General features: G+C 37.8%; 1 protein-coding gene across 2 annotated transcripts in view; it reads right to left on the reverse strand.

The window, feature by feature from the left end:
- The window catches only part of CRPPA (CDP-L-ribitol pyrophosphorylase A), a 104,629-nt gene extending 80,054 nt beyond the window's left edge, over positions 1-24,575 (reverse strand). For both annotated transcript variants that reach the window (XR_010785021.1, XM_066565478.1), the window contains exons 1-3: positions 24,415-24,575; positions 17,151-17,430; positions 254-403 (exon numbers count right to left, since the gene is read on the reverse strand). Coding sequence is in view for 1 of the 2 variants with exons in the window: in XM_066565478.1 (XP_066421575.1) it covers positions 254-403; positions 17,151-17,430; positions 24,415-24,575 (591 nt within the window). In the remaining variant the exon portion in view is untranslated. The remainder of the gene's footprint in view (positions 1-253; positions 404-17,150; positions 17,431-24,414) is intronic.
- Positions 24,576-24,874: the final 299 nt, after the last annotated feature.

Raw genomic sequence — 24,874 nt, forward strand, 5'->3', positions numbered from 1 at the left:
TGCACAATTATGTCTTTCCAGCCATTTAGACCTATCACTCCCTCTTGTATTTAAAAGTTAACTAATCAAAATTTTGAATAAATTAGCATGATAAGCCTTTTTTAAAAGACTCAAAAGTAATAAGCATACAGTTTGATGTAATCTGAAATAGGTTCTGAAGCTCTATTCTTGAAAGAAGAGAAATAAAGTTACCTTTTTCTTTTTTTAACTGAAGTAAATGGAGAAAAGGTCTTAGAAAGCCTTAATATCTTACCTGTTGGTATGCTTCATAGATTATATCAAATAAGAAAGCCTGAGGCATCTCACTTGCTCTGTACCTGGCACGCTCCAGTGAGTGGTCCAAGCAGCCATCAGCAGCAGAGGCAATAACAGTAGAAACTAAAGGACGAATTGCTCCGGCTGCCTGTGGAACAAAACACAATGAGAGACCTAAATGTTTTCAATATTAATTTATATCACAAAGCTTTTGTCAAAAAAAAGCTTGAAAACTATTTTTTTCCCTTCTTTGTCTTTTCTATTTCTCATAATCTGTAAGTCATACTACTTACTCTGTATGAGACTTTCAAGATTAATGTAGCAATGGAAGACTGTATAAGAACACTTCAAGGGACAATTTACCAAAAAAAGAAAGAAATCATAAGCCCTTCATAAACATCTACTGCAAATACAGTACAGATCTAAGATGTTCATTTTTCAGACTTTCTTCTCTATACACTGTAGGCAGTTTCCGTGAGGACAGGTCTAGGCCTATTCAGAGAGCAAACAGCAGCAGACACAGCTGAGAAGTCTTGACAATCCACAACACCTATTGCTTTCACAGATCTCAACTTGATCTAAACAGATCTGAATTGATCAGAACTAAGCTGCAAGTAAAGTTTCAGAAAATTGAGCTTGTTCCTCTGTGCTGAATCCACCCTGTGAAATACTGATAACCCCACTTCCCAGTGAAATCAGAGGGAACAAAGCAGATATATCTGAAAGTACTCAATATCCAGCAGCACAGTGCTGCAGAACATATATTTAAATGCTTATTTTTCAGTTTTAGTTTGCTTAGGTTTGAAACCAGTTGAACATATACCTTTGATTTTTTCATCAATGTATAGGATTAAAGATCTGTGGCATCTCTGAAACAGAACTCTCCTACATGGCTTTAGGCATTCTGATAGCAGAAAGTTACCCACACTTCATCAGTGATTATCAAATGCTCACCTGCTTTGGATGTAGCTTAAGACACTTGGGACAAGAGTGGTCCATACAATAATGAAGAAAAGAATGCAACGGCAGAACACTACTTACCAAGTCAGAGGGCAAAAAAGCATGCTCTCCATCAATGCTAACCACTACTCCATGATGCTCTCCATCAATGCTAAACACTGAGAACAGCATCTTCACACTATACTGCTAATTATGAATTTTTAAGATTAATAAAAAAAAAGAATAATTGATGCTGTTTCAAGATATGTGGATATATCCAACATCTTAAGAGTATGCCTAGAGAATCATTCCCAGTGGTGAATTCTGACACTCTTTACTGCAGACACATATTTTCTGAGGTTTAGTGAATTTTGACACAGAAAAAAATAGGTCCCTTACTACAAATGAGCAATGTTACTTATCACTGTTGGCAAATCCTGCCCTAATACAAGTCCTGTCCATTCTTAGAAGATTTCTGACCTCAGATAATCATAAAATGCCATAAAATGGCAGAAAAAGAAATAAAAAGTTTTTGCAACCTCAGAAGAGAAAGAACAAGTTCTCTTCCCTCCCCCTTTTACACTACTAAACAATAAAACAAAGGCAAATGCAGTTAGCATGTAGAGCACTTTATGAGCTCCAAACTACAGTTTCTCAGTTCATTTTTTTACAGAATGAATACAGAGATGTGAACCAATTTCTCATGCCCAAAGAGTTCTGATATGCATAACCAACCAGGGCAGGGCAAAGGAAGAGTCAAGATTCAAAAGATACATGTGAGAAGAGAAATATCTGAACTACTTTCTCAAAATCTGAAAAGCACTTTTCCTTTCCAATACATGGAAAGAGATACCAATACAAAAGCTACATGGAGCAAAACACTATCATCCAAAGACAAAATGTGGTACAGAAAGGTCAGTAAAAGGCAGGCAATCACATTAGAACTGTCTGTAAAGAATCTCAAGAAGTCATCTAGGCCACCTTTCTGTCCTAGCCAGGATGAATTTTATTTCTGCAATAGAAAAGACAAACTGAGAAAACTAAACACCACTATAATTTTAGTAATATGTCAGTGTATTAAATGAGGTGTAAATTTAACAGATGTACTTAGAGCAAAAGCTGTGCATAGCAGAAGTAGAGACTAAATTATCTGCAACTTGTCCCCTCTCTATTTCCTATGATTCAAGGACATGGATTATTACATCTATATCTCAGCTGCTGGGCATTTGGACTATGTTATTTTGCTCTGCCATCATATTTTAATTGGTCACACACACATACACATAAAATTATAAAATTACAAGGTCATGGGAAAAGAGAGAGAGCAGCATGCTACCCACAGTTTTTCTGTAATTAGCTATATATTTGAAATTTTTTTTTCTGGAACAGTTACCATTCCAGAAAGCCATTTAGCAAAAGAGGGTTCCTTAGGCTGATCCAATATTTTATTACAGTTTTTAACAATCTTGTCATGTTACATTTTCAGCATAAAACAGGATGGAAGAATACAATGTGACTTGCGTAACCAAATCTCACAAGTGAAACATGCACTCTGAGGAACAAAAAAACCAAACTGCAATTCTAAATAAAATTGAATACTCAGAATTATGTTCTTAAAAGAACTCTGAAACACATTGTTTTCTTGCCATCTGGTTTATTGCACAATAAAAAATTATGAATATCTGTATTGGTATCTTTGTGACAATACTGAACCACAACTCCTGCTCTGCTGAGGCCTAGCTCTTCCAAACAATTCAGAATGACCTGATTTCGACTAAATCCAAATGCAATATTTTTTTTAAACTCTGCAATTAACTTCTCAAGTAATTGAAAGCTTCATGGCACTTAACATTTAGCAAGTGCATTTTTAAACAACTAGAGTTTTATTTTACAATACCCCATAACTGAGTCCAGCGTGGCAGGGTGAGTTTTTCCCCCTCTCTTCCTGCCACTTCAATAGGGAATCACAAGTTGGGCACAATAAGATTTTTTTTCTGCAGCAGGTCCCCTCAAACTGTACCTGACACTGACTGAAAACATGAAATTTAATACAAAGAATAAGATTCATGGCTGACTTCTGATCACACAAAGGAGAGAAATTCTGTGTATGCAAAAACAGGATAATAAGCAGTCATTTGATTTAAAAGAAAGCCTCAGCTTTTACTCCAGAAAAGGACAACTCTGTCCATGACTGAAAGCAGAAAGGAGAGCTCTGGTATCTAGTAAAGCCAAGAAGTTTCAACTGCTCAGAAAACCTTCATATGATAAAGAGCTGCAGTCCAAAACCCCAAAATCTGAGCTTGAGCACACTTGCTAAGATGTGTGTTTTAAGTTTTCATTCAGAAACTTAAATATTAGGGTACAGTAGGGACAATATTACAATGAGGCAGTATTGTAGCTAAAGGGACTTTTGTCCCTGACAATTGTGGGGTGTAAGTGAAGAACACAATCATTCAGCTAGTCCACATCTATTCAGTTACAACAGTAAGCATTTTAATCTTTCCAGAGGATTGCCATGTTGGTTTTTGCAGTTATAAATCAATCAGAAAAAATTATTTCCATATTAGTAAAAGAGAGTATATACTGAGTTTTGGGTATTTGAATTTTATTTGTTCTAATTTGAGAAGAATTTACTTGTTCTTTATGTCAGGAATGCACAAGTATTTGGCCTGGCTTTCAGGCAAGGATTTGAGTTCAGACATGAACTTAAAAATTAAGAAAACAAAGAAAACCTATCCTCATTTAAAATTATAAGTACTTGCTAATGTCACTGTAGTTCTAAAAATATTTTTTGCACTTTGAATTACCATAGCACAAAACACAAATCCTGTGAGTCTAAAGCAAGTGCCTGGGTCTTATACTGACATTTCCCTACTCAAGAGTACTTGTCTTCCAATTTCTAATAATTTTAAGCCAGACCTCAAGTAGGTTTGCTTTCAAAATCGTATAGAAAATGCATCACGCCCATCCTGAATGTGAAGTGGATACTCAACAGAAAGTTAAAGTGAATTTCTTTAAATGTCCACTTTACAGCCTTCAAGCCGCCCTACTTCAAACATATTCAAGCACTAACCTTGGCATGTCCAGGAAATGCATTTCTTTTCCTTGTTTTTGCACATCTCATTAAATAAATCAGTTAAAGTATCCAAATATGAGTGACCAAGCTCTGAAAATACTGTTTCATAGCATAACAGACATTGAAACAAATACCACTAACTGGTTATTTTTCTTTTGCAAATAAAATATTGGAATAAAAAACAACCTTCTAATCTATAACTTCCTTAAAGCAATGCTAAAATGTCCTAAGAATGCAGAATTCTATCTACTTCAGGGGAAGGGACAGACTCCTGTCCCTCAGAGGCAAGCTCATCCATTGATCTGGTGAAACTGAACCCACTTCCAGATGCTTTTAGAAACAACAGGTGTCCTTTATGACCCATTTTAAACTGCACAAATAAAAAACATTTACAAAAAGGTTCTCAGTCTTGTGTTCATTTTTTTTTGCATAATTGCCTAGACCACAACATGCATTCAAGAATTAAAGATTTGATGGTGACTGAGAAAAAGGTAGAGAATGAAGTGTATGAGGAAGGTCAGTATAACATGGCATCACAAGTGTTTCCAGTGGATCCAAGGTGTACTAACCCACCTTTTCACTAAACAGTAACATATTGTTCTCAGTTTATCATACTTCCACTCTAACAAGATGTTGTTTAGAAGTGTGTATTCAGTGAATCCATAACCAGGGTGAGCTTTAAGATCAGACAGCAAAATCAGTTCAAGGACTGCTGAATCCAAAAAGTATTAATGACATCCTTTATCACAAAATTAAATATGAATTTTTAGATCACAGAAGCTGACATACAACATAACAATTTGGCTAACATAATACAGTACAGCTTACTTTGACTGAAAATTCATAAATAATTAAAATCTTCATTTTATTTATAATAAGGTTATATTAGGTAGTAAAATCCAAACAAAACCCGTTAAAATTTTCATAAGGATTAGGGAGTGAGATGAAGCTTTAATCACAAGCAACAAATTATCCAGCTTACAGCTATCCAAAACACAATGCAGTATTCACTGGAGACCAGCATTCCCCACCTACACACCAAGAACAAGTTATCATGGAACCAAAAGGTCCAAAAGAGCATGAAAACCAACACACATCACTGATTTGGTCATTTTGGGTAGCCAGTGCTGAAACAGAACAATGGTAAATAGCTGCAAATCTCAACAAGTTGAATGACATGAACTAGGAATTTTAAAAAAAGTTGTAGTGGCACAAAATCCTTACAAAAAAATGTCAGAACTACAATTCCTTTTGTTTAGAAAAGTGTGGTAACAAGTTCAGACAACCACAGATCCTCCATGCTGGCCGACTAAAACAAAAGTACGCTATGTCTTTGGCATACTTATCTTGTCCCCAGTAAGCCCCAAGTACTAACACAGACCCCCAAAGTCCAGCCACACAGCCAGCCTGGAACCCTCAACTTCAAGAGAGTGGGAATGACAGCTTACAACTTTACATAGTCATAAATGAGCAAAGCCTTCCATCTCCCTAACATGACTTCTTTTCACTTTTTAATTACACCAACAATACTTTTCTTCTCCATTCATAGCCTATGCCTCCCTTGAAATTCATCTTCCCTATGCTATCTTCTCAGTAGCATTAGGTAAGTGTATATTTTATGTTTTATTTCTTTAATATTTAAATCATCCCAACTAACAATTCAATGTTTTAATATTACTTAGGAATAGGCCTGATATGAGACATAGCAAAACAAGCCTTTGAGTCCTAAGTTTAAAAGAATGTTCCTCTTCTTAAGCTTTTACATGTTTTCTCAATATTCATATTTATAAATTTTAATTCTTTATTCAGACTTGTTTTCAACTCTGGCAAGCAAAATAGAACTGAAGCAAGATTCACAAATAATTTAGCCACCCTGCCTTAGAAAAAATAAATTTGGCTTGCATATATACACTGAAAATAGAAGTACATTAGAAATACATTTTCATAATTTCAAAGCAGCTAACTTTGAAACTGATGTATGCTGGAGATGGTGGGACTTGTCACACTTAGTAGGGCAACTATATCCATCTTGGAACACCATTAATGTCAGTTTTATAACTGTGAACTTGGTAAACATACAAGCAATTTTATCTTGCTTTGCCATGAAGACAAGGATTGCATTAGGACATTGGTGAACTATGTAACAATAACAATCAATGTTAATTTAGACAAGCTAGGTATCTAACAGTTTACAAATATGTCCTGGAATGGTTTTTGTTGGGTGAAAGAATGTTTATATGTTTCCAAACACTACCATCTCATAAGGATTTCAGCTTAAATTAGGTCTGGCTATGAACCAGCAAAAGAAGCTCAGAATAACTATGATTAATTTCTTCTCATTTTTTTCCATCAAACTGTTTCCACATGTTACTACAGGGAGAGTATTCTTTTACACAGATCAAACTACCTTCCAGGAAGGGCATTCACAGCCATCTACAGTATGAAAAAAAATACAGAAATAAACATAGTATACATGAAACAGGTAGAAACCTGCACTACTATTCAGACATTTGCATTCAAACTAATTGTATCTACAGTGATCAACATACTTCAGACACACTCAGTAATTACCATTTAAGTTAGAAGAATTGTCTCTACTGAAAGAGTTCCTATTTCAAATTTATCAAATAGAACCTTCAAAGCAAAATTCAAAAAGTTAGTTATAAGATTAAAATATTTCACATATTTAAGAGGATGTTCTTTTCAGATTCCTTCTATATCTAATAAAACAAAGGCACATAACTTTTTTTGTAAAATAAAGCAATTAGAGAATTACTTCTAATAAACATTTAAGGTATAGCATTAAAATACCATATTTTAACCTTTTCTTACTTTTTTTTTTTGCTTTTCATTTTCTGTATTTTGTATCCAGCTCTTATCTAGGACTACGTTTTTTCTTCTATAACCAAAATTCTTTATCTATGAGAAGTTTTATGATTCCAGTGCAGAGATGGAAGATTTGGGGTATTTCCTCTTCTGATCTACAGAAATCCTAGCAAAACAATTCTATTTCAAGGGACAAGATGGAGGCAGAAACAAAGTCATGACACAAGCCATAAGCCACCACGCCTCTTCAGAAGTGCAGTTGAAAACAACTGCTCAACCACATGAGCAAAGTTTTCTAAACTTAGATGTGAACACTTGTTCAAGCCCAAACTAGCCAAGCTTCCAAACTGAACTAATACAAGCCTGCACAGAGTCCTCAGAGTTCATAACCTCGTTCTGCACCCAGAACCCACCTACTTTCTGGATAGCAAGGCAAGGCAGCAGCTTGATTGCATGGTTTCAACTCAAACCTGTCACCATCTGCCCCCATAACTCATTCTGTAAGTGTTGTGTCCAAAAGACCCCCCAAGCCAGCTGCACACTTCTCTTGAAGGACCAGATACAGCATGGAGTCAGTCAGGACTACAGGACAAGCAAGATGACTCAGTAAAGAACATTGCACCACAATAAAGGTAGAGGTGCTCTCATCAGCATGCAGAAACATAAATTTGAGTCCAGGGCATAGCATGCTTTCACCCACACTCACACCCAGACTCTCCCATGTAGCATAGACATAACTTAGGTGACTGTGCTGTGGTGGGGCCAGGATTCCTTCTACCTATTCCTTCTATTGACAAACAAGCACAATCTGCAACCTGGGCTGTGTATCCATTAGAAATTAAGTCTCAAGGAAAAGGATTACCTTCTTTCTGCAAGGGTATCTTCTTTAACAAAAAGAATAATTCTTAAATTACCTTATTTTGAATTTTGTTGGGAAAAAGAAAAAAAACAAAAGACAAAATTTATAATCCTTATGGCTACAGCATGTTTGAGTCTCATTAGTGAGCACTAGAATTTCCTTTATGCTGGCAATATCACCAGCCAGTGCAAGTTCAGCTATCTTGACACATTTGCACTGGCAGCTTTTAATTGCCCAAGGACAGAACTGGTTGAAATGTTAAACAAGCCTAGTCTTACACAGATATTAAACCTAATCATCAGCCAGACAAAAAGAAGGTTAATTAGAACACATGTAAGGAGTTTTGAACACTAGGAAAAAAAGGCTTGTATGCTAAACTTCACCTAATTTCCTTAAAGTCTGTTTACCCAGCTGGCTAGAAGCAACAGTCAAACTCACTAAAATTGGGCACATGTTAATCTTAAACCAACACCAGGAAGGAAGAAGTTATAATTGTGTTTATTCCTAGCTGAAAGAGAGGGGATGTTTAATCAGAAATTTAATATACACTTTGATCCAATGTTAATGAGCTGACACTATGTTGTACATTGAAATGACTTCAAAGACATAGGATGCCTTAAACAAATGTAATGTATATTTATGACACTGTTTAGAAAAAGAAAATATTTCTTCTAATGAGGTCACCTTTATCAGAATATACTATCTGAGTAATCGGTGATAGCACATGTACATCAAGACATGTCAGAGCCCCAATTAGCTAGAGCAAACTAAAGAAGATAACAGCAACTGCTGCTCAAAAATTAGGATTGCACATGTTCTTTTTACTTTACATAATTTCTGTTCTTTTGTATTTAAACCATTTACTTCTAAGCATCAGTAAATACTGTTTTGGCCTGATCAACCACATGCTAAATTCTAAATGTTATTCTGTGGAACAAATAAGATTTCTCAGAGAAAATAGAAAAGATTCCCCTCAAAAAGACAGAATAATAGGAATACATAAATTAAAAAAAAATTATAGATATTTAAAGCAGAGGAAAGAAGCAGAACTAGATGTACAACAGGCTACAATTTTTCAACACAGAGCACTGAAAACAAGCTCAAAAATGTACCATAAGTGGAAAAGAAGAAAACCAAGTACATATGCACTAAGGAAAAGGGAAGAGTGGTACTGCAAACAATGACACAACAGTTATGTGAACATGTGATTTCATATCAAAATTGGATTTTTTTTTAAAAAGAGACTGAAAGTAAGTCATAAGAATGTCATTTATGTTATTCTTGTATCATGAATTACTGACATAAATTCTTAAAACATTACAGCATAAAATACAAAAGTTCACAGGATTAAACCAATATATATATTTTTAATGTGTCATACAAATTACATAGCATTTCTTCTAGTGCATTCTTTATCTGTGCATTCCTTGTGAGAATCCAAGAACGGTCAAGGAAGTTAGAGTTTTCCATAGATACAATAGCACAGTACATTATGTAAAATACTTTTTGTCATATTATTAGCCAAAAAAGGTCTTACTACCTTAGTCAACATATTTAACTTTTTCTTTTAGTCACAGTGCATTAACTGGAAACATTTAACAACACGCTCTCATTTAATAAGTTTTTTTTCTTCTAGATACATTTTTTAAAAATATTTTAAAGTTTGGCATAGAGTCTGTAAAACACTATTAACAATTTATATTAAGTATATGATACACACCACACATGGCATCCCTCACCTAAAGAGCAGCACATGATGATGCAGAGTTTCAAGACTTTCTTATGACCTATTTATTCTTTTCAGTTGTCAGCAATAGTTGTACATTAAACACAATTACAATCGATTCCATATACTTACAGCTTTACATTTTGGCATTCATTCAACATAACTGACAATAAGATGAGCTACCAGCACTTTCTTGTTCTAACTCGTGCTATACTGCAAATCTAGGTGGCAAAATTTAACCAAAACATCTGCTCTAAAAGTTAATGAAACACAAACCCAATAATTGTTGCCACTAAAATTAACAAGACTGTTAATTTTATTTTGACTGCATAGTATTGCCTTGCACTAACAAGTAATGAAGCACAACTTACAGTCAGCAAGATATCTTTCATACCCCAAATACTGATTTACATTGCAAAAAGCAATCAGTGAGCATGCACTCTGCCACCAAGGATTTTACATACTACAGTAAATCAATATAAGGACAAGTTAGCACTTGTATTCAGTGGAGCAGAAATCTTGATGCAACTGCCACAGGAGTTAAAATTTTTTTAGGGGGTTTATAGTTTAAGAAGGCTATTTTACCTCCAGACAGCATGCATCATTACAAAATCAACATCATGATGTGAAGGATACTGATCCACTGCATATCATTTAACACATGATTTGCATCATTTTACGTAGAAGAAAAAAAGCTCAACGTGTTTAGGAAGACTCTTGCACAATTTAATCAACCGAATGCAAAACTGCAATGTTTAATTAACAACTCTTTTCCCACGCATACAGTCCTGAGCAATCAAACCCCACGGGCACTAAAGTTTGTGGTCACACAGTGCCCTAAGCAACTCTGCACATGCTTATCAAATATCTTTGCCTCATGAACTTGCTCAGCTGCTTCTCTTAGAACTCCTTGTGCCTTTCTTTGCAGCAAACCTTGGATTCAGGTATCTTTCCCTTACAATTCATTAAATTCAAAATTTCAAATCACCTCTTTATACAAGCTTCAACTAACATTTTCTGTTACAAAGGGCCTAATAATATGGATCACTACACCTTGCCATGTCAGTTTGGCTCAAACAGTGACTTTAATATATGTATGTGTGGATTTGATACCTCACGAATTCTCTCCTACATGCTCCAGGGCTCCTCAAGGCAGTTTTAGTTCTTTCTGTACTACAGCCCACTGACTTCTTGGAAACAGGAGGATAAGCACAGAACCAGTCCAGCAAACGATTACAGCATATGAAACAGGTCAAGTTGGCTTTCAGAAGCTCCACCTAACCTGCAGGGCTGGTGTTGTCCTTGCCACAACCACCTAGATTACAAACTCAGCCAAAATGCAGCTGAGAACATATCTGCTTCAAAACTCAGATAATCTTTCTTTTCAATGCAATATTTGGTGAAAAGGAGTAAAATTTACATGCCTAATCTTTAGTCAGAGAAGTATGGCTAAGAACCTCTTCCACATCTTGGAATGTAGGAGTTGCTAGAATGATCCAGGGCCTTTATTCAGCTTCTCACAGATGCTGGACAAGATAAGATTTCCCTTATTTTAAGGAACTATTCTTTAAACCTTTTATCTGCTGCAGGAAGGGGAAATCTGAGTGCTAAATAGACTTATCTTTGCATAAGGCTGCTTCATTTCCCAAATGTAATATTGTTTTCTCAGATAAAGCATACAGATTTTAACTAGCCTCAAAAAAACAGCAGTGCCATATATGCTGTTTCTCTAAATTTAAAGGGGGTACATCTCTAAATTTAAAGGGGGTACATTTTATAGACATTACAAAAAAATGACCCAAACAACCACTTAAGTACAGGAAACTATGCTCAGAATTTATTTTTAGAATAAACTAACCCCATCTAAAAAAAAAAAAAATGAGAAGGGAAAAAACAATGTGTGTAGACTTCCAGAAACTAAAAAGTGGTGGATTAAGCCACCCTTTAGAAATACTGCTTGTGTTAGTACTAGGCTGGTTCTATTAGTACAACACACAAATGATGCCAAAAAAAAAGGGAGACTGCAATTTGAGTTTCTGTCTATGATTTCTGTATTTCAGTTGGGTGAGTTGCATCCTTCATAATAAATGTGATTAATTATCTAAAGCACTTAAATTGAGACTGGGAAATGACAGAGCTGTTTTTTCCCCAACCAATGCCCTCCCACCTTCAAACGTTACATCTTGTTAGGACTAAGACTACAAGTATTTACTAACAATGCATTAGTTCTCCATTTAACATAGAAAACAATTAACAACTTGGCTTAGATGGTTTTAATTTCTATGGGACAAAAAATGCCATAAGCTATGGAAACATCACTATACTTTCAATAGTTATCCATTAAAAAGGAAAAATGCATTGTATACCTGTTTTTTGTACAACAGCATAACCACACTTCATTTCTTCATACAATCAGGGCTGTTAAGGAGCTCCTGATCTTTACAATAATGTAGAATCATAAAATAGTTTGGGTTGCAAGGAACATTTAAGGGTCATGTAGTCCAACCCTGCTGCAATGAGCACAGATGTCTTAAACTCTGAGTGAGATCAGGTTGCTCAGCCTTGTTCAGCTGGACTTTGACTGTTTCAAGGGAAGGGGCATCCATCTTCTCTTTAAGAAAACTTCCTGTGTTTCACCACCCCCTGTAAAAAAAATATTTGTCTCTATCTAGTCTGAATGTACTCTATTTTAGTTTAAAATCATTACCACTTGTCCTATTTCAATAGACCCTGCTACAAAGTTTGTCACCATCTTTCATATAAGCCCCCTTCAAGTACTCAGAGGCCACAATAAGATCTCTCTGGAGCTCTCTTGTCCAGGCTAATTGACCCTAATTCTCTCAGCCTTTCATTATAGGAGATGTTCACTCCATTGGATCATTTCTGTGGCCCTCTGCTGGATCTGCTCCAATAGGTCCACATCTTTCTTGTGTTGAGGGCCTCGATGCCAGATGCAGTACTCCAGGTGGGTTCCCATGAAAGTTGAGTAGAGGGACATAAACACCTCCCTGGAGCTGCTGGCCACAACTCTCCTGGCTCAGAACACAGCTGGCTTTCTGGCTTTAAGTGCATACTGTCAGCTCATGACCAGCTTTTCATCCACAAGTACCCACTTCTCTGAAGTGTCCCCTCAATCCTTTCATTCCCTAGCCTTTACTGATCAGGAGCTTGCACCTGGCCATGTTGAACCTCAGTGTTCACACAGGACCACTGCTTGAACTTGTCCAGGTCCCTGTGCATGGCATCCACCCCTCAGGCATATCAACCACACCATTCACCTTGGTGCCATCTGTGTATTTGCTCAGGGTGCATCTGATACCAGTGTGTCTGTATCAATGATGAAGGTATTAAAGACTACTGGTCCCAGCAGGAACCCCTGACGGACACCACTTCTCACTGATCTAGAGCTGGACATTGAGGTGTTAATCATTACCCTCTGAATGCAGTCAGACAACCAATTCCTCCTCCACTGAGCAGTCCACCCATCAAATCTTTCTCCAATTTTAAGAGGAGATTGTGGATGACTGTGCCAAAGGCCTTAGGGAAGATGAGAGAGGCAACATCCGTAGCTCTTCCTTGTGCCACTGATGTAGTCACTCCATCATGGAAGGCCAGTAGGTTGGTGGAGCCGGACTGGCCCTTGGTAAAGCCATAATGGCACTCTCTAATCCCCTCCCTGTCCTCCATGTGCTTCAGTAGGCTAAGAGCATGTAGGTCTTTAAATGTTATTTTATTGATGAGTAACACCCTTACAATTCATTAATAATTACTTTTACACTGATGTTAGTCACTCTCCTGAAGTACTAAACTCATTCCATTCATGTCAAGATGGCAATAGTAGTATGCCTCAGTTCTTAATTCTTAATTAATTGCACAGGGGTCTGACAAGATAGTGAGAACACTGCAAAGCACCAAGCATACAATGCAAGTGGAACTTCTGAGAACACAGCAGAGGATAACTTCAGATGACCCAGTGTATACATATGAATCAAAAACAATCTTGTCACTGACGCAGCCTTTGCAGCTGGCTAAAATCAGTCTTTGAATATAACAAAGAGGACAAAGACCACGTGTAAAAATATTTTATATATGGAAAAAACATAGGAGATAAGAAAACAAAAAGATCCAAGAGCAAAGTGCAAAGAAAGGTCAGAGGGGGCAAAACCACAGCATTCTGTCCCCATTCAAGTACACTACACCAGATCATCTTATTTATCCACCCAAATCTTCCTTTACTGTCAGTGAAGAAAAAGAGGTGGGTTTTGGTTTGCCACTCACCAAGTTTTGCTAATGTAACTCAGCAACCATAGATAGCAAAATCAGTGGGTGAAACAGGATCCACAGGGGTCCATGTTTTCTGCTCCAGCCTTCTGCTACAGTAAGAGTGAGGAACAGACTGAGCACAACATGTAGTGTTCTCTGTCTGGGGGTATTACCTTCACCAACTGCCTCTGGGTAGGAGTCCACAAGACTGAGTAGCACTGCACAGCTGTATTGGCATGTAAGCTTTGTTCAGGTCGTTGCTAAAGCTCAGAATAAAGTAATGATGTTAGACAGCTTCCAGAAACCAGCTTTTAAGAATGCCATTTTGACTTAGTCCTTTCAACATAACATATTGTACTTTCAAATCTAGTTTATGTTAACCAGAGGAAAAAAAGTCTTTGGATGTGCCTACTTTTTGTAAACTCTCAATAGCAGAACTGACAAGTTCCCCCCCACCTTCCTGATTTCTTTTTCATGTAAGCATTTTTCATTTTAGTTTTGTTTAAAATGCAATGTTGGCAATGAGATATTGCTAGAGGCTTTGGACTGATGCCTTCTGAGGCTTCCACTTTTCCCAACTTTTACTGGCTGCAAAGAATTTGTTTCTAGAAACATATAATTTTAATTGCAAAATTACCCCAAAAACATAAATGGAATTTAATTGCTTACAAAGTAATATTTTGACATAATCAAGGAGTTGTTTGGGGATTTAAGGCATAATTTATTAGTTCTGGTTAAGGTACACATTTTTATTCCCACAGGCAAATAACAAACCGATTAGTAAGTGTAATAAAGCAGTTTATTTGTCTGACAATTGGCAGCTAGAAGTGAATAACTTACTTGATCAATTGCCATTTTAAAGAACATTAAAGCCTCTCATAATTATGTTATCTATATGGTATGCAGACACATAACAATACAGCATTACCCCTATTAACATAAGTCATTTAATGAGATGTTTCTGCCAGGTTTTGTACCTTTCTACATAATGCAAGAGGAAGTAATTACTTTTTGTACTGAAAGATTGAAGAACTGACATCCTTTTAGATATGCAAAGAATTTGACCATAGGAAGAACTAAACATGATAGCTGCTCTTGATCAATTTTTTTCTGATATTCAAAACCATGGATACCAGTTTTGAGAAAGTCGCAGCTTTCCATTTAGCTCCTCAGAATTCTGCAGTTCTCAAGTAGAAATAGCCACCTCTCTCTGGGAAGGTGGTTTTGTGGTTTTCCAATTTGTTACATAAAATGAAATTCTTCTCATGTTCCTTAATTCAATTACTTTGTCACGTAATATCAACAGCAGGCAGCTTTCAGAGACTTTGAGCATACATCTCTCTGATGGCCCAGCCTGCTGAAGCCAGTGGATCTCAGCCAACACAGAAAGCCACCACACACATTTCAGTCAAATGTTATGCAATGGAATAGACTACTATACATGTACACAATCACCTCTTTGAGATCAAATGATACTTCAGTGATCCAGGTTAGGAAATATTTGCTGGTCAGAAGTTCAGATGAACTAGAATACTGACTTGAGAAGGTCCATGGAGACTGCCTTGGTTCCCCCTACTTTTTTACTTTAAATACCTTACATTCAATTAAAAAGAAAACCGGGAGAAAATATTATACTGAAATCACAAAACTTTCAAGAAAAATTGAATAAGTTAAATTCAAATGAGATATGATATACCTTAACATGAAAAGACAACACAAACACATTCAGAAAAGTTATTCTCATTTCAACCCAAAACCAGTACAATTAACTCCATTCTTCTACCACTCTCAAAGAATCACATTTAAAACTGATTTACAAAGAGGATTTATGTAGAAGTCTTTGGCAGAAAATCAATTCTGAAATGCTACTGTGTGCTATAGGAGAAAGAATTTTAACAAATTTTTGACCTAACAGAATTTAAGTTTTAATAACTGGAAATCTATGTTCCAGATCACTGAAAACTATAGTGCAGAGTTCTCTTTTATTGCCATTTCTTATTAAGTCTATCTAAAAAACTACAGGCCTACTAAGAAGAGGCTCAATATATTTAGATTTGCAACATAATGTTCTGAGAGACTTAACATAGTTTGATTTTCACAATGATGCTTAAGGCATCAATAATAAACATTTTAACAAGCTATATATTCCCCTTCTACACTACGAAAGTGTAGGAGCACTAAGGAAACACCACAGTTCATTCTCTGGACTCATTATTCCACTGTCCAAGTTGTGAACCACCTGTCAACTATCTTTTACCACATTTTCTGGAGGAAGACAAGCAGTGGTACATTTTTCAAGTTTTCTAGTACCCAAACAATCTGCTGTCACTAATGACTTCTACCTCAAACCATGTCCTTGAAGCGAGGAAGCATTATGCATCTCATTAATGGAGAATTCAAGAACAAATTAAAGATAATTAAATTTTGCAAACAAGCCTGTGGCTAAGTCATGATTTCTTACATCTCTGACTTGGGCAGTTCATCTAACAGTTCCTCTTGTTGCTAGTGCATGCCTCTCCTATCTCCTTGCATAACACAACCTCTTACCAACTCTTCTCTTTCATTTATCTTACTTTGTCAGAAATCTTTTTGGTTTTCTGTGAGTAATCCCAGTCCTCAGATGCAGTGTTAAACAGGAGAACATCCAATCTACAGCTGGAGGCTTCCCATATACCCTGTTTTCCAGCAGTCTGCAATGCTTACAGGTTCTAGAACAATTTAACATTAATAGAGAGACAGCTCTTTTGCTGTTTATTCAGGATTTGCATACAAGTTTGAGATGAAAGCACAAAGTCTGCACAAGTACTGCAAGTCAACCAATGCAGTACACACACTCTTTGGCTATTATTAGTAATCACTAACAGAACTGCTCTAGCATTTAGAGATAATTCTGCATGGAAAAAGGGGTAAACTATCATTACATAACCTACCTTTCAACTAACAAATTGCTGATTGATTCAATTGCTTACTGACAGTCTCCATGGCAACAATTATTCCCTGTACCAAATAATACCTGCAGTATTGAAAAAATGTCAACCTCCCCCACCTGACCTCTCTGTGTAATAGGGAATCTGGATCTATTCTACTTTAAAAAAAACTCATCACACATTAATAAAATCACTAGAAAATTCCTGATTTATCAATCATGATTTTAAGCTGTACAATATAAAGCACATTACAGAGTTCCATTGCTGTATAGTACATACCCCGTGTTCTTTAGCAGCCAAAACCACTTTTGAAACAATATCTTCTTCAACAAAAGGCCTCACAGCATCATGGATAATCACTACTTCTGGCTTCTGGAGCAAATGGCTGGAAAATTCATTCTCTGCAAACACTTTCAGTCCATTGAATATTGACCGGTGACGAGATATTCCACCTTCTACTACTGTAACTCTTTTGTGGCCATATTTTTCAATGATAGTCTTCATTGTTTCAATATTCTCAGGAGAGACCACCACAACAATGTCAGATATCCAACTTATCCTAGAAAAATCAGTACAAAACCAGAGAAAGTAGACATGAATGACTAAATAAAAGTGAAGATACGTGAAACAAAGAAATTCATAACAATAAAAAAATCAAGATGGCTAAAAAAGCCCTTCTCAATATACCCAAGTCCATGTTTTTGTACTCCACCCCTTAAGGGAGAGCTATAACAAAAGATTTATACCAATGACACTGGAGTTCTGGGAAGGGACTTGCTTCCAACAACCACTTTGCAGAGGGGCACATTCTGATAATTCTTCAAAAGCCTTGAAAACATTTCTTATTCCAGCATCATTCCTAACTTCAAACAGAACTTCTGGAAGTTTGAAACAGAACAGGAATAGTTTTCTAATCAGTTTCTAATAAACTGGTAAATCCTGTGGCCTGGAATATTCCATGCTCCAGTGAAGCACACAGCGTACACGGGAATAAGACAATCAAGAAAAAGTCTGAAACAAAGATCACTATCAAGACAGGCATAAGCAGCAATTGACAGAATGGTAATGAATGAAAACTGTAACACTTTAATACTGACAAGAAACATTACACTGGTAGTTTGACAAAAAAATATATATTTATAAACACCTTTTATAAAAGGTGTTTTTTTATAAAAAGGTTATTTTTATAAAAAGGTTATTTTTTATTTTAAAAAGTTATAAAAGGTATCCACTGTAAGAAGCTAGAAAAATGTAAAAACATAGCTGTGCTAGTCAATAATACCATATCGAAAATACATTTTTACTGTTTACGATTTATGATTTTACTGTTGGTATCAGTCCTGCTTTAGAACTGAGAGGTTGTATGGGGGGAAGTGAATGACCCACAGACAACAAGATTAAAACTAATCACAACTGAAGCCAGGTGGAAATCATACTTCTGTCAAAGTATCTAGAAATACAAATTCTAGTAATATGTGGCATACTGTACTTCAAAACAACAGAAATACCATAATTCAAATCCATTGTAGTGTCCTATTTTCTAAATACCTACATAGAGAAAATTAAAAAAAGTAATTGTGTTCCCTGTCTGTGTCCCCACAGAGGGCAGAAGAGCATTTTAGTATGTCAGACAAGAAACTCACCAGATGAGCAATGATGAAAAGAAAAATTACTATGTTAAAATTACCCATGTGTAGCTTACATGCCCAACTAGGGAGAAAGAGAGACAAGTACAATACACTGACTAAAACTAGTAAAGCTACTGGAACTAATATTGCAGACACAAAAAGAACGAAGGTACTAAGAACTGAATATTTGCAGTTAGAAAAATAAAAGTATAAAATTCACAGTTCAGAAATACACAGGCTCAAGATACTGATTTCTGCAATGACACATGAGAAGACATTGCCTGGGAACCATTCTTACTTCAAAAGCAAAATTAATTTGTGTTACAAAGCAGTTGCCTAGAACTACGTGAAACAACAGAGCATCTTCCACCTTATTAATGGGGGTGGGGGTTGTAATTAATAATACTCCATGGAAAACTGTTTCAATGAATTGTAAAATAACTATTTAAAATAAAGTTCTATTAGCATTCTTCAAAAGAAAAAAAATTGTCTTTATGTTCATTTTACTATTAGCAAAGGCAGAAAATACAGCCAAACCAACATATTCTCAGCATTCTTTAAGTATTGAAGTTGCCCAAAAGTAAAATCTGGAACCATGTGGTTTCAAGTTTAATTTCAACTTGTCACTCACCACAGGTCCATCAAAAGGTTTAAAAATCTCTCATATGATTTCTTGCATACTCTTATATTTAACTACAAAACACAGCACTTCCGTATGACTTCAATTTGAAACTAGGGCAAACTAACTGGATTCATCTCAGTTTTTTTAAATACAGAGAGTCAGCCATTTAAGAAAGTAAAATTCAGAAAGAGCTATTTCACACTAATCAAGAACAAGAGCTCTGTATTTTGATTTGCAGAAGGACTGAAGCCTTACACAGTACCCAGAAACTGGACAGTCTGCACAGTCACTATGACTGTGTCAGAAGAGCACTGACACTGCCCTTTCTGGAGTCAAAGGAAACAGATTATGAGGCAACTGGGTAGTACACAGCATGCTCTGAGAAGCAGGGAGGAGAACACAAGTACTGGCCAGCCTGTGATAAATCTCTGCACAGAGGGGGTGGAATGGCTCAAGGCCTCCAGTGGTACAATACACCAAAAAGTGACAGGATGCGGTCACAGCTCCACCCTGTGTCTGCATAAACACATTTGTAAACTTGAGTATGTCCTCCTTAAACTCATTCTGGACCCACATTCTATAATTAGACCTTGGATTTAGGAATGTAACATATTCATATAAGAGCATAAAGGTATCCTCCAGATTGATTGCATACAGAACAGCTTAGGGTTTGTCCCACTGAAATTCATGAAAAGCACTAATCCAGTAAAGTACGCTACAAATTTTAATGAATGAGAGCTGTGCACCACACAGGTTGCTAGCACTTCTGAAGATCTGCTTATGGAACTGTTGCAAATGTTTTAAATAAGGAGAAAGAAGTAGTATACACTCAATCTGGCAATAAATTAATCCTTTTTCCCCTCCCTTAATTTGTAACATCCTTTCCTTCAGAAACATTTCATACCAAAATAACAATCTCTGCGTACATTCCAGTTTACTGGATTTTCCAGTCTACTGCTCAAATTCAGTTTAAAAACACCATTTCAAACACTATTTCAATTTCATAACTGTAATATTGGATCAAGCTTCAGAAAGAATCAGCATGACCCATGAAAAAGATCACAATGCTGTACTCCAACATGCTTTAACAACACACAAGTCTATTGCTTCCATGCAGCACAGGCTGTTGTTCCAAACTGGAAAATCAAGTCTGACCAAATGCCCAGTTACAATCACTTCACCACTGCCTTGGGAGGATCCCAATACTAGCAGAAAGCAAACAATGAGGCAGAAAGGACTATATATTTCTTTCCTGCAGCTATCCTTCTCCTCATCACCTACATACAGACTTACTGCCTAGTAAAATATAGTATTGTTCCAGTAAATTTCAAACAGAAGTGCAAACACTTACAGTAGCTGAGCTAGAACTGAAACTAGGGAGCACATTTACTCTGCAGCCGATTAAGCTACTCCTTCAAAACACAGGCTGCAGAGGAAATGAAACAAGCCCACTTTGAAACTGTATCACCTAAATGGCATGCTGAGGTACAAATGTGACCCAGATTTAACCCTCTACCACTTGACTCACATAGAAACCAGTGCTGAAATCTGATATAAGACTCAAATACCCACACTCAATCTCTTGCAACTCTTACACTGCCACTAAAAAACTGTTCAATATAACCTACTGAGACCAGCAAATAAAGGCCAGAACCATGCAGTCACTGCTGAGATGGCTTTAGCAGTGTTAGGATCTTTCACTGTCACAGAAACCTTCAGAGGTACAAGATAAATCATTGTATTACTTTTGCTAACCTTATTAAAACCAAATGAGAAAAAGAAGCATCAAGAACAAAATCCATTTGTCAAATGCAAGTGTAACTTTCTTTTCCTCCATAAAAGCTTCATTATTAATTTATTGATATATGAAAAAACATATTCAAACAAATGTATCTCTTACAGTGCAAAAATGGAAGCAGGAAGCTTTTACAGTAGATTAAGAAAGTTTGGAGGATCTCCTGTACAGAAACAGCTCAATTTTTTCCAGAAATAAAATGCTCTTTATGAGTCTGACATGATAAAAAAGATACCGCCATAAATTTTTCTGTAACTATTTTTTGTTCATAAGCTATTAAAAAAAAAAAAAAAAGCTAATGACAACTGGACAAAAAGAAGTATTAGAGTAGATCCATTTAACAAAACCGTAATTGTGTGACCTATAGACCCAGTGAATATGCACCAGTCAATGGAGAAAAACACTTGGTAAATAACTATGCAAGACACTTCCAAAGAGGTGCTTCTCTGGGAGCTTTCCCAGGGGATTTTAAAATACTTGCCCCTGTTTTAAGATACTGCAATAAAGAAAACAAAGCTGTCTGAAACCTTTATGGAAAATTTTAATTCTGACAGTGAAGGTATCAGCTCTGCTTTCCTCTTTTATAACCACTCATTGTACTTGCAACAACTGGTGAAATATGAGCATAGCAAGAATACTTTAAAATCAATCTTTACCTTAGTTTTTTTCCTCTCTAAAGATCAGTAAAATATGCATGCATGTGTGCATACAGAGCTAAGATTCCTCCCTGCCTAAGAGAAAGAATTGAAAAGGTTCTATTCTAACAAACATACTTACACCAAAAAGAAATCAAATGAAGGAAAAACTCTGCTAGTTGTTACAGAAGCAAAAACAAGGAATGCCATTCTAAATCAGTGGAACTTGTTGCAAAAGCCTTGCATAGTTCAACAAAAGCAGGAACAAATTCAATAGGAAAGAGACATTTAAGTTTTCTAACACATTTTAATTTTAGCCTGAAGGTAAGGCCTGACCTTCCTATCAGTGCCACTGCAGTGACAATTAAAACCAACGATTTCTTCTTACCCTAATTTTGTTCATCTCCTCTTCATCAGGGTATCATCTGTGATTATTATTGGCAGGCCAATGTTCTACATGTTGTTATCCTACACAACAGGATGCAGTGCTTATTCATTCATGTCTGCTCTTGTCTCAGCTGCCCATTTTTGCCACATTGATATTTAAGAGTCTCACTACTTTCAGCTGAACAGCATAAAAATATTCTTCTACTGATCTTTAAAAAGCACGTGCAAAGATAGCTGCACATCCTTGAACTGCTCATGTGTTTTTGTCTATACACTGCTACCTCTTTTCTAGATTTAAAAAAGCTCCAAAATAGTCACACCAACTGAGATGTCCAGTTCAACAGAAGTTATTACAGGCTAATGAGTCAATGACCCATTCAGTTACATCAGGTAAACAACAAACATAAGACACAGATCAAAGTAAACACAAAATCTGCCATTTCTGGGTAGATTATAGATTGTGTCATAAACTGCAGTTCCTCAATATTACATGCTTGTGCTTACATATGCACAAAGTAAGAACAAGGTACATCCTTCACAGTTTCAGAGCCAGAAGTCGAAGTGTTGAGATGAAAATGAAAGTCATCCCAAGCTTTGGAGTAGATCTGTTCCAGCTCCTCATACACATCAATACCAATCAACACTCCAATTCAGCAGAGGTGGCAGGAAGCTTTGCCTGACAGAGCACTGGCAGGGGTTATTGAGCTTCTGAGCAAAAGCACCAAGTTGTTACTGTCACAATCAACTTGGCTGAACTGCACAACAAGAAATCAACCTAATTTTTTGCATCTTTAGGACAAATATAATACTGCTGCTCAAAGTACAGCTATTTTCTGAGAGCTTACTGGCAGTAAAAATGAAGTGGTTTTTGGTTTTTTTTTTATGCATAACATTTCCTTCCCAAACCTCACTCTGTTCTCTTTTCCAGGTCTCCAATACACTGAGTGCGGATATAATTCTTCTCTGTAGATTCCCATGACATTTTGGCAGAAATTACAGCTGTGGCAAGCTTTGGATTGGATGCTTTGCTTACTGATGTGCTTAGCTTTGCTGCTGTTGAAAATTAAATAAACAAGCAGTATTTCTTTCATAAAGTAACAAGTGACCTGAGGGAAGCCTCCCTGGGTGGGAATGGAAAAAGAGTCCCAATTTTGAAGTAGTACAAGTTTCCATGTGTTAAGAACTCTGGGACATGCTGGCAATTTTATTTCTTTTACTAATCTCCAATCCTTCCCATTTATTCTCTCTAAAAATCTAAAGGTTTGTTTTCCTACGGGTTACTGCAACACATCCAGAATTCCCCTTGACACTCTGCTCCAACCTGCAGTGTTTCAATGACATTAGATATAAGACTTATATTATGTTAACATTTGACAATAATTTATTAACTGTCAGTCCCATACCTAGAATTCAACAGCCTTATGGAAAGGAAAAGCCTGGCTGCTAAGAAATCCCATTACTTTAATCCTTTGCTCCAACACGGAATCATAGAATGTTAAGGGTTGGAAGGCACCCTAAAGATCATTTAGCCCCAATCTCCCTGCCATGGACAGGGACACTTCCCCAGACCAGACTGCTCAAGGCCTTATCCAACCTAGCCTTGAATGCTACCTGGGTTGGGACATCCACAATCTCCTGGGGAAACCTGTTCTGGCTTCTCACCACCCTAACAGTAAAGAATTTCTTCCTAACACCTAACCTAAATTTCCCATCTTTCAATTTGTACCCAAGACTCCTTGAGGTATCACTACAACATAAACATGGAAAAGTTAAACTTGCACCTTCACACTACATAGGCCACCAAGTTCTAGTCCAGTAACTATAACTTAAACATTTTTCTTTCAAACTTCCTGCTGATGCAAGGTGTTTTCCCATGGGCAATAGTGGAGCATAATGCAGTGCTGGACATGAGTGAGTTCATTCATCCCATAGTGAGGAGTGGATCATTTTTCAAAGCCTTTGGACATTATAAAGACCATCTCCAATGCCAGAATAGATCTCTTTTTTCAGGGCTGATGGATAGTCCTATGACTGTCCCCAACAGCTGCGGTGGGCTCATAGCTCACCAAACCAGCCACTGCAGCTGCACAAACCCTCGAGCTTCGAGGCTGAGTAGGCTCGAACAGCTGATCTCCAAGAGCCAAGGAATGCGGCACAGCCTCGAAGCATGGACTGGGCTGGGGAAGGAGGGCGGAGAGCCACCAGGGATGGCGGCGCTAGAGCCAGGCTGGGGTGGGGGAACCGCCAGCTCCCGCCCAGGACTTGGTCCCAGGTGAGGGGGCCCAGGCACACCTCGGTCCCTTCCCGGCGTGACCGGGCGGGGAGGGACGGAGTCACCGCAAGGCAAACTAGACCCGCTCTAGTGCCCAAGGCCTGAGGCGAGGGCAGCGGGGGCTGCCTGCGGCTCTCTGGGGCCCGGGGGCCGGCAGGAGCCGGCGGGGCGCGGTCGGAAGCCGAGCGGCGCCGGGCTCGTTACCTCTCCATGGCCCGCACCGCGTAGCTGACAAGCGGCCTCCCCTGCACGGCGCAGAACTGCTTGGGGGTGGCACCGCCCAGGCGCTCCCCGCTCCCGCCCGCCGGCAGCACGGCCGACACCGACACGCCACCGGGCGCGGCGCCGCGGCTGCGGGGCTCCATCTGCGCCGGGTCCGACGGCGGCTCCGCTCCGCGTCCCCCGCGGCACGAACAGCGCAACCGCCCGCCCGCCTGTTTTATTCGCCCACGACGTCCGCGAACCAAAGAATCCAGCGCCCGCCCGCTCGCCTGCCCCCGGCGCACACCGGGCCCTACCGCGAGCCCCCCACGCGCTACGTGAGCCCCCGCAGGAGCTCCCCCGGGCCCCGGCAGCCCCGCGGGAACGCCCGGACCGCGGGGAGGGAGCGGCCGGGGCAGCGCGGCAGGGCCGAGGCGGGCACGCACAGACACTGCCCGAGCAC

The sequence above is a fragment of the Molothrus aeneus genome, chromosome 1 (genome assembly GCF_037042795.1).
Source record: "Molothrus aeneus isolate 106 chromosome 1, BPBGC_Maene_1.0, whole genome shotgun sequence".
Taxonomy (NCBI): domain Eukaryota; kingdom Metazoa; phylum Chordata; class Aves; order Passeriformes; family Icteridae; genus Molothrus; species Molothrus aeneus.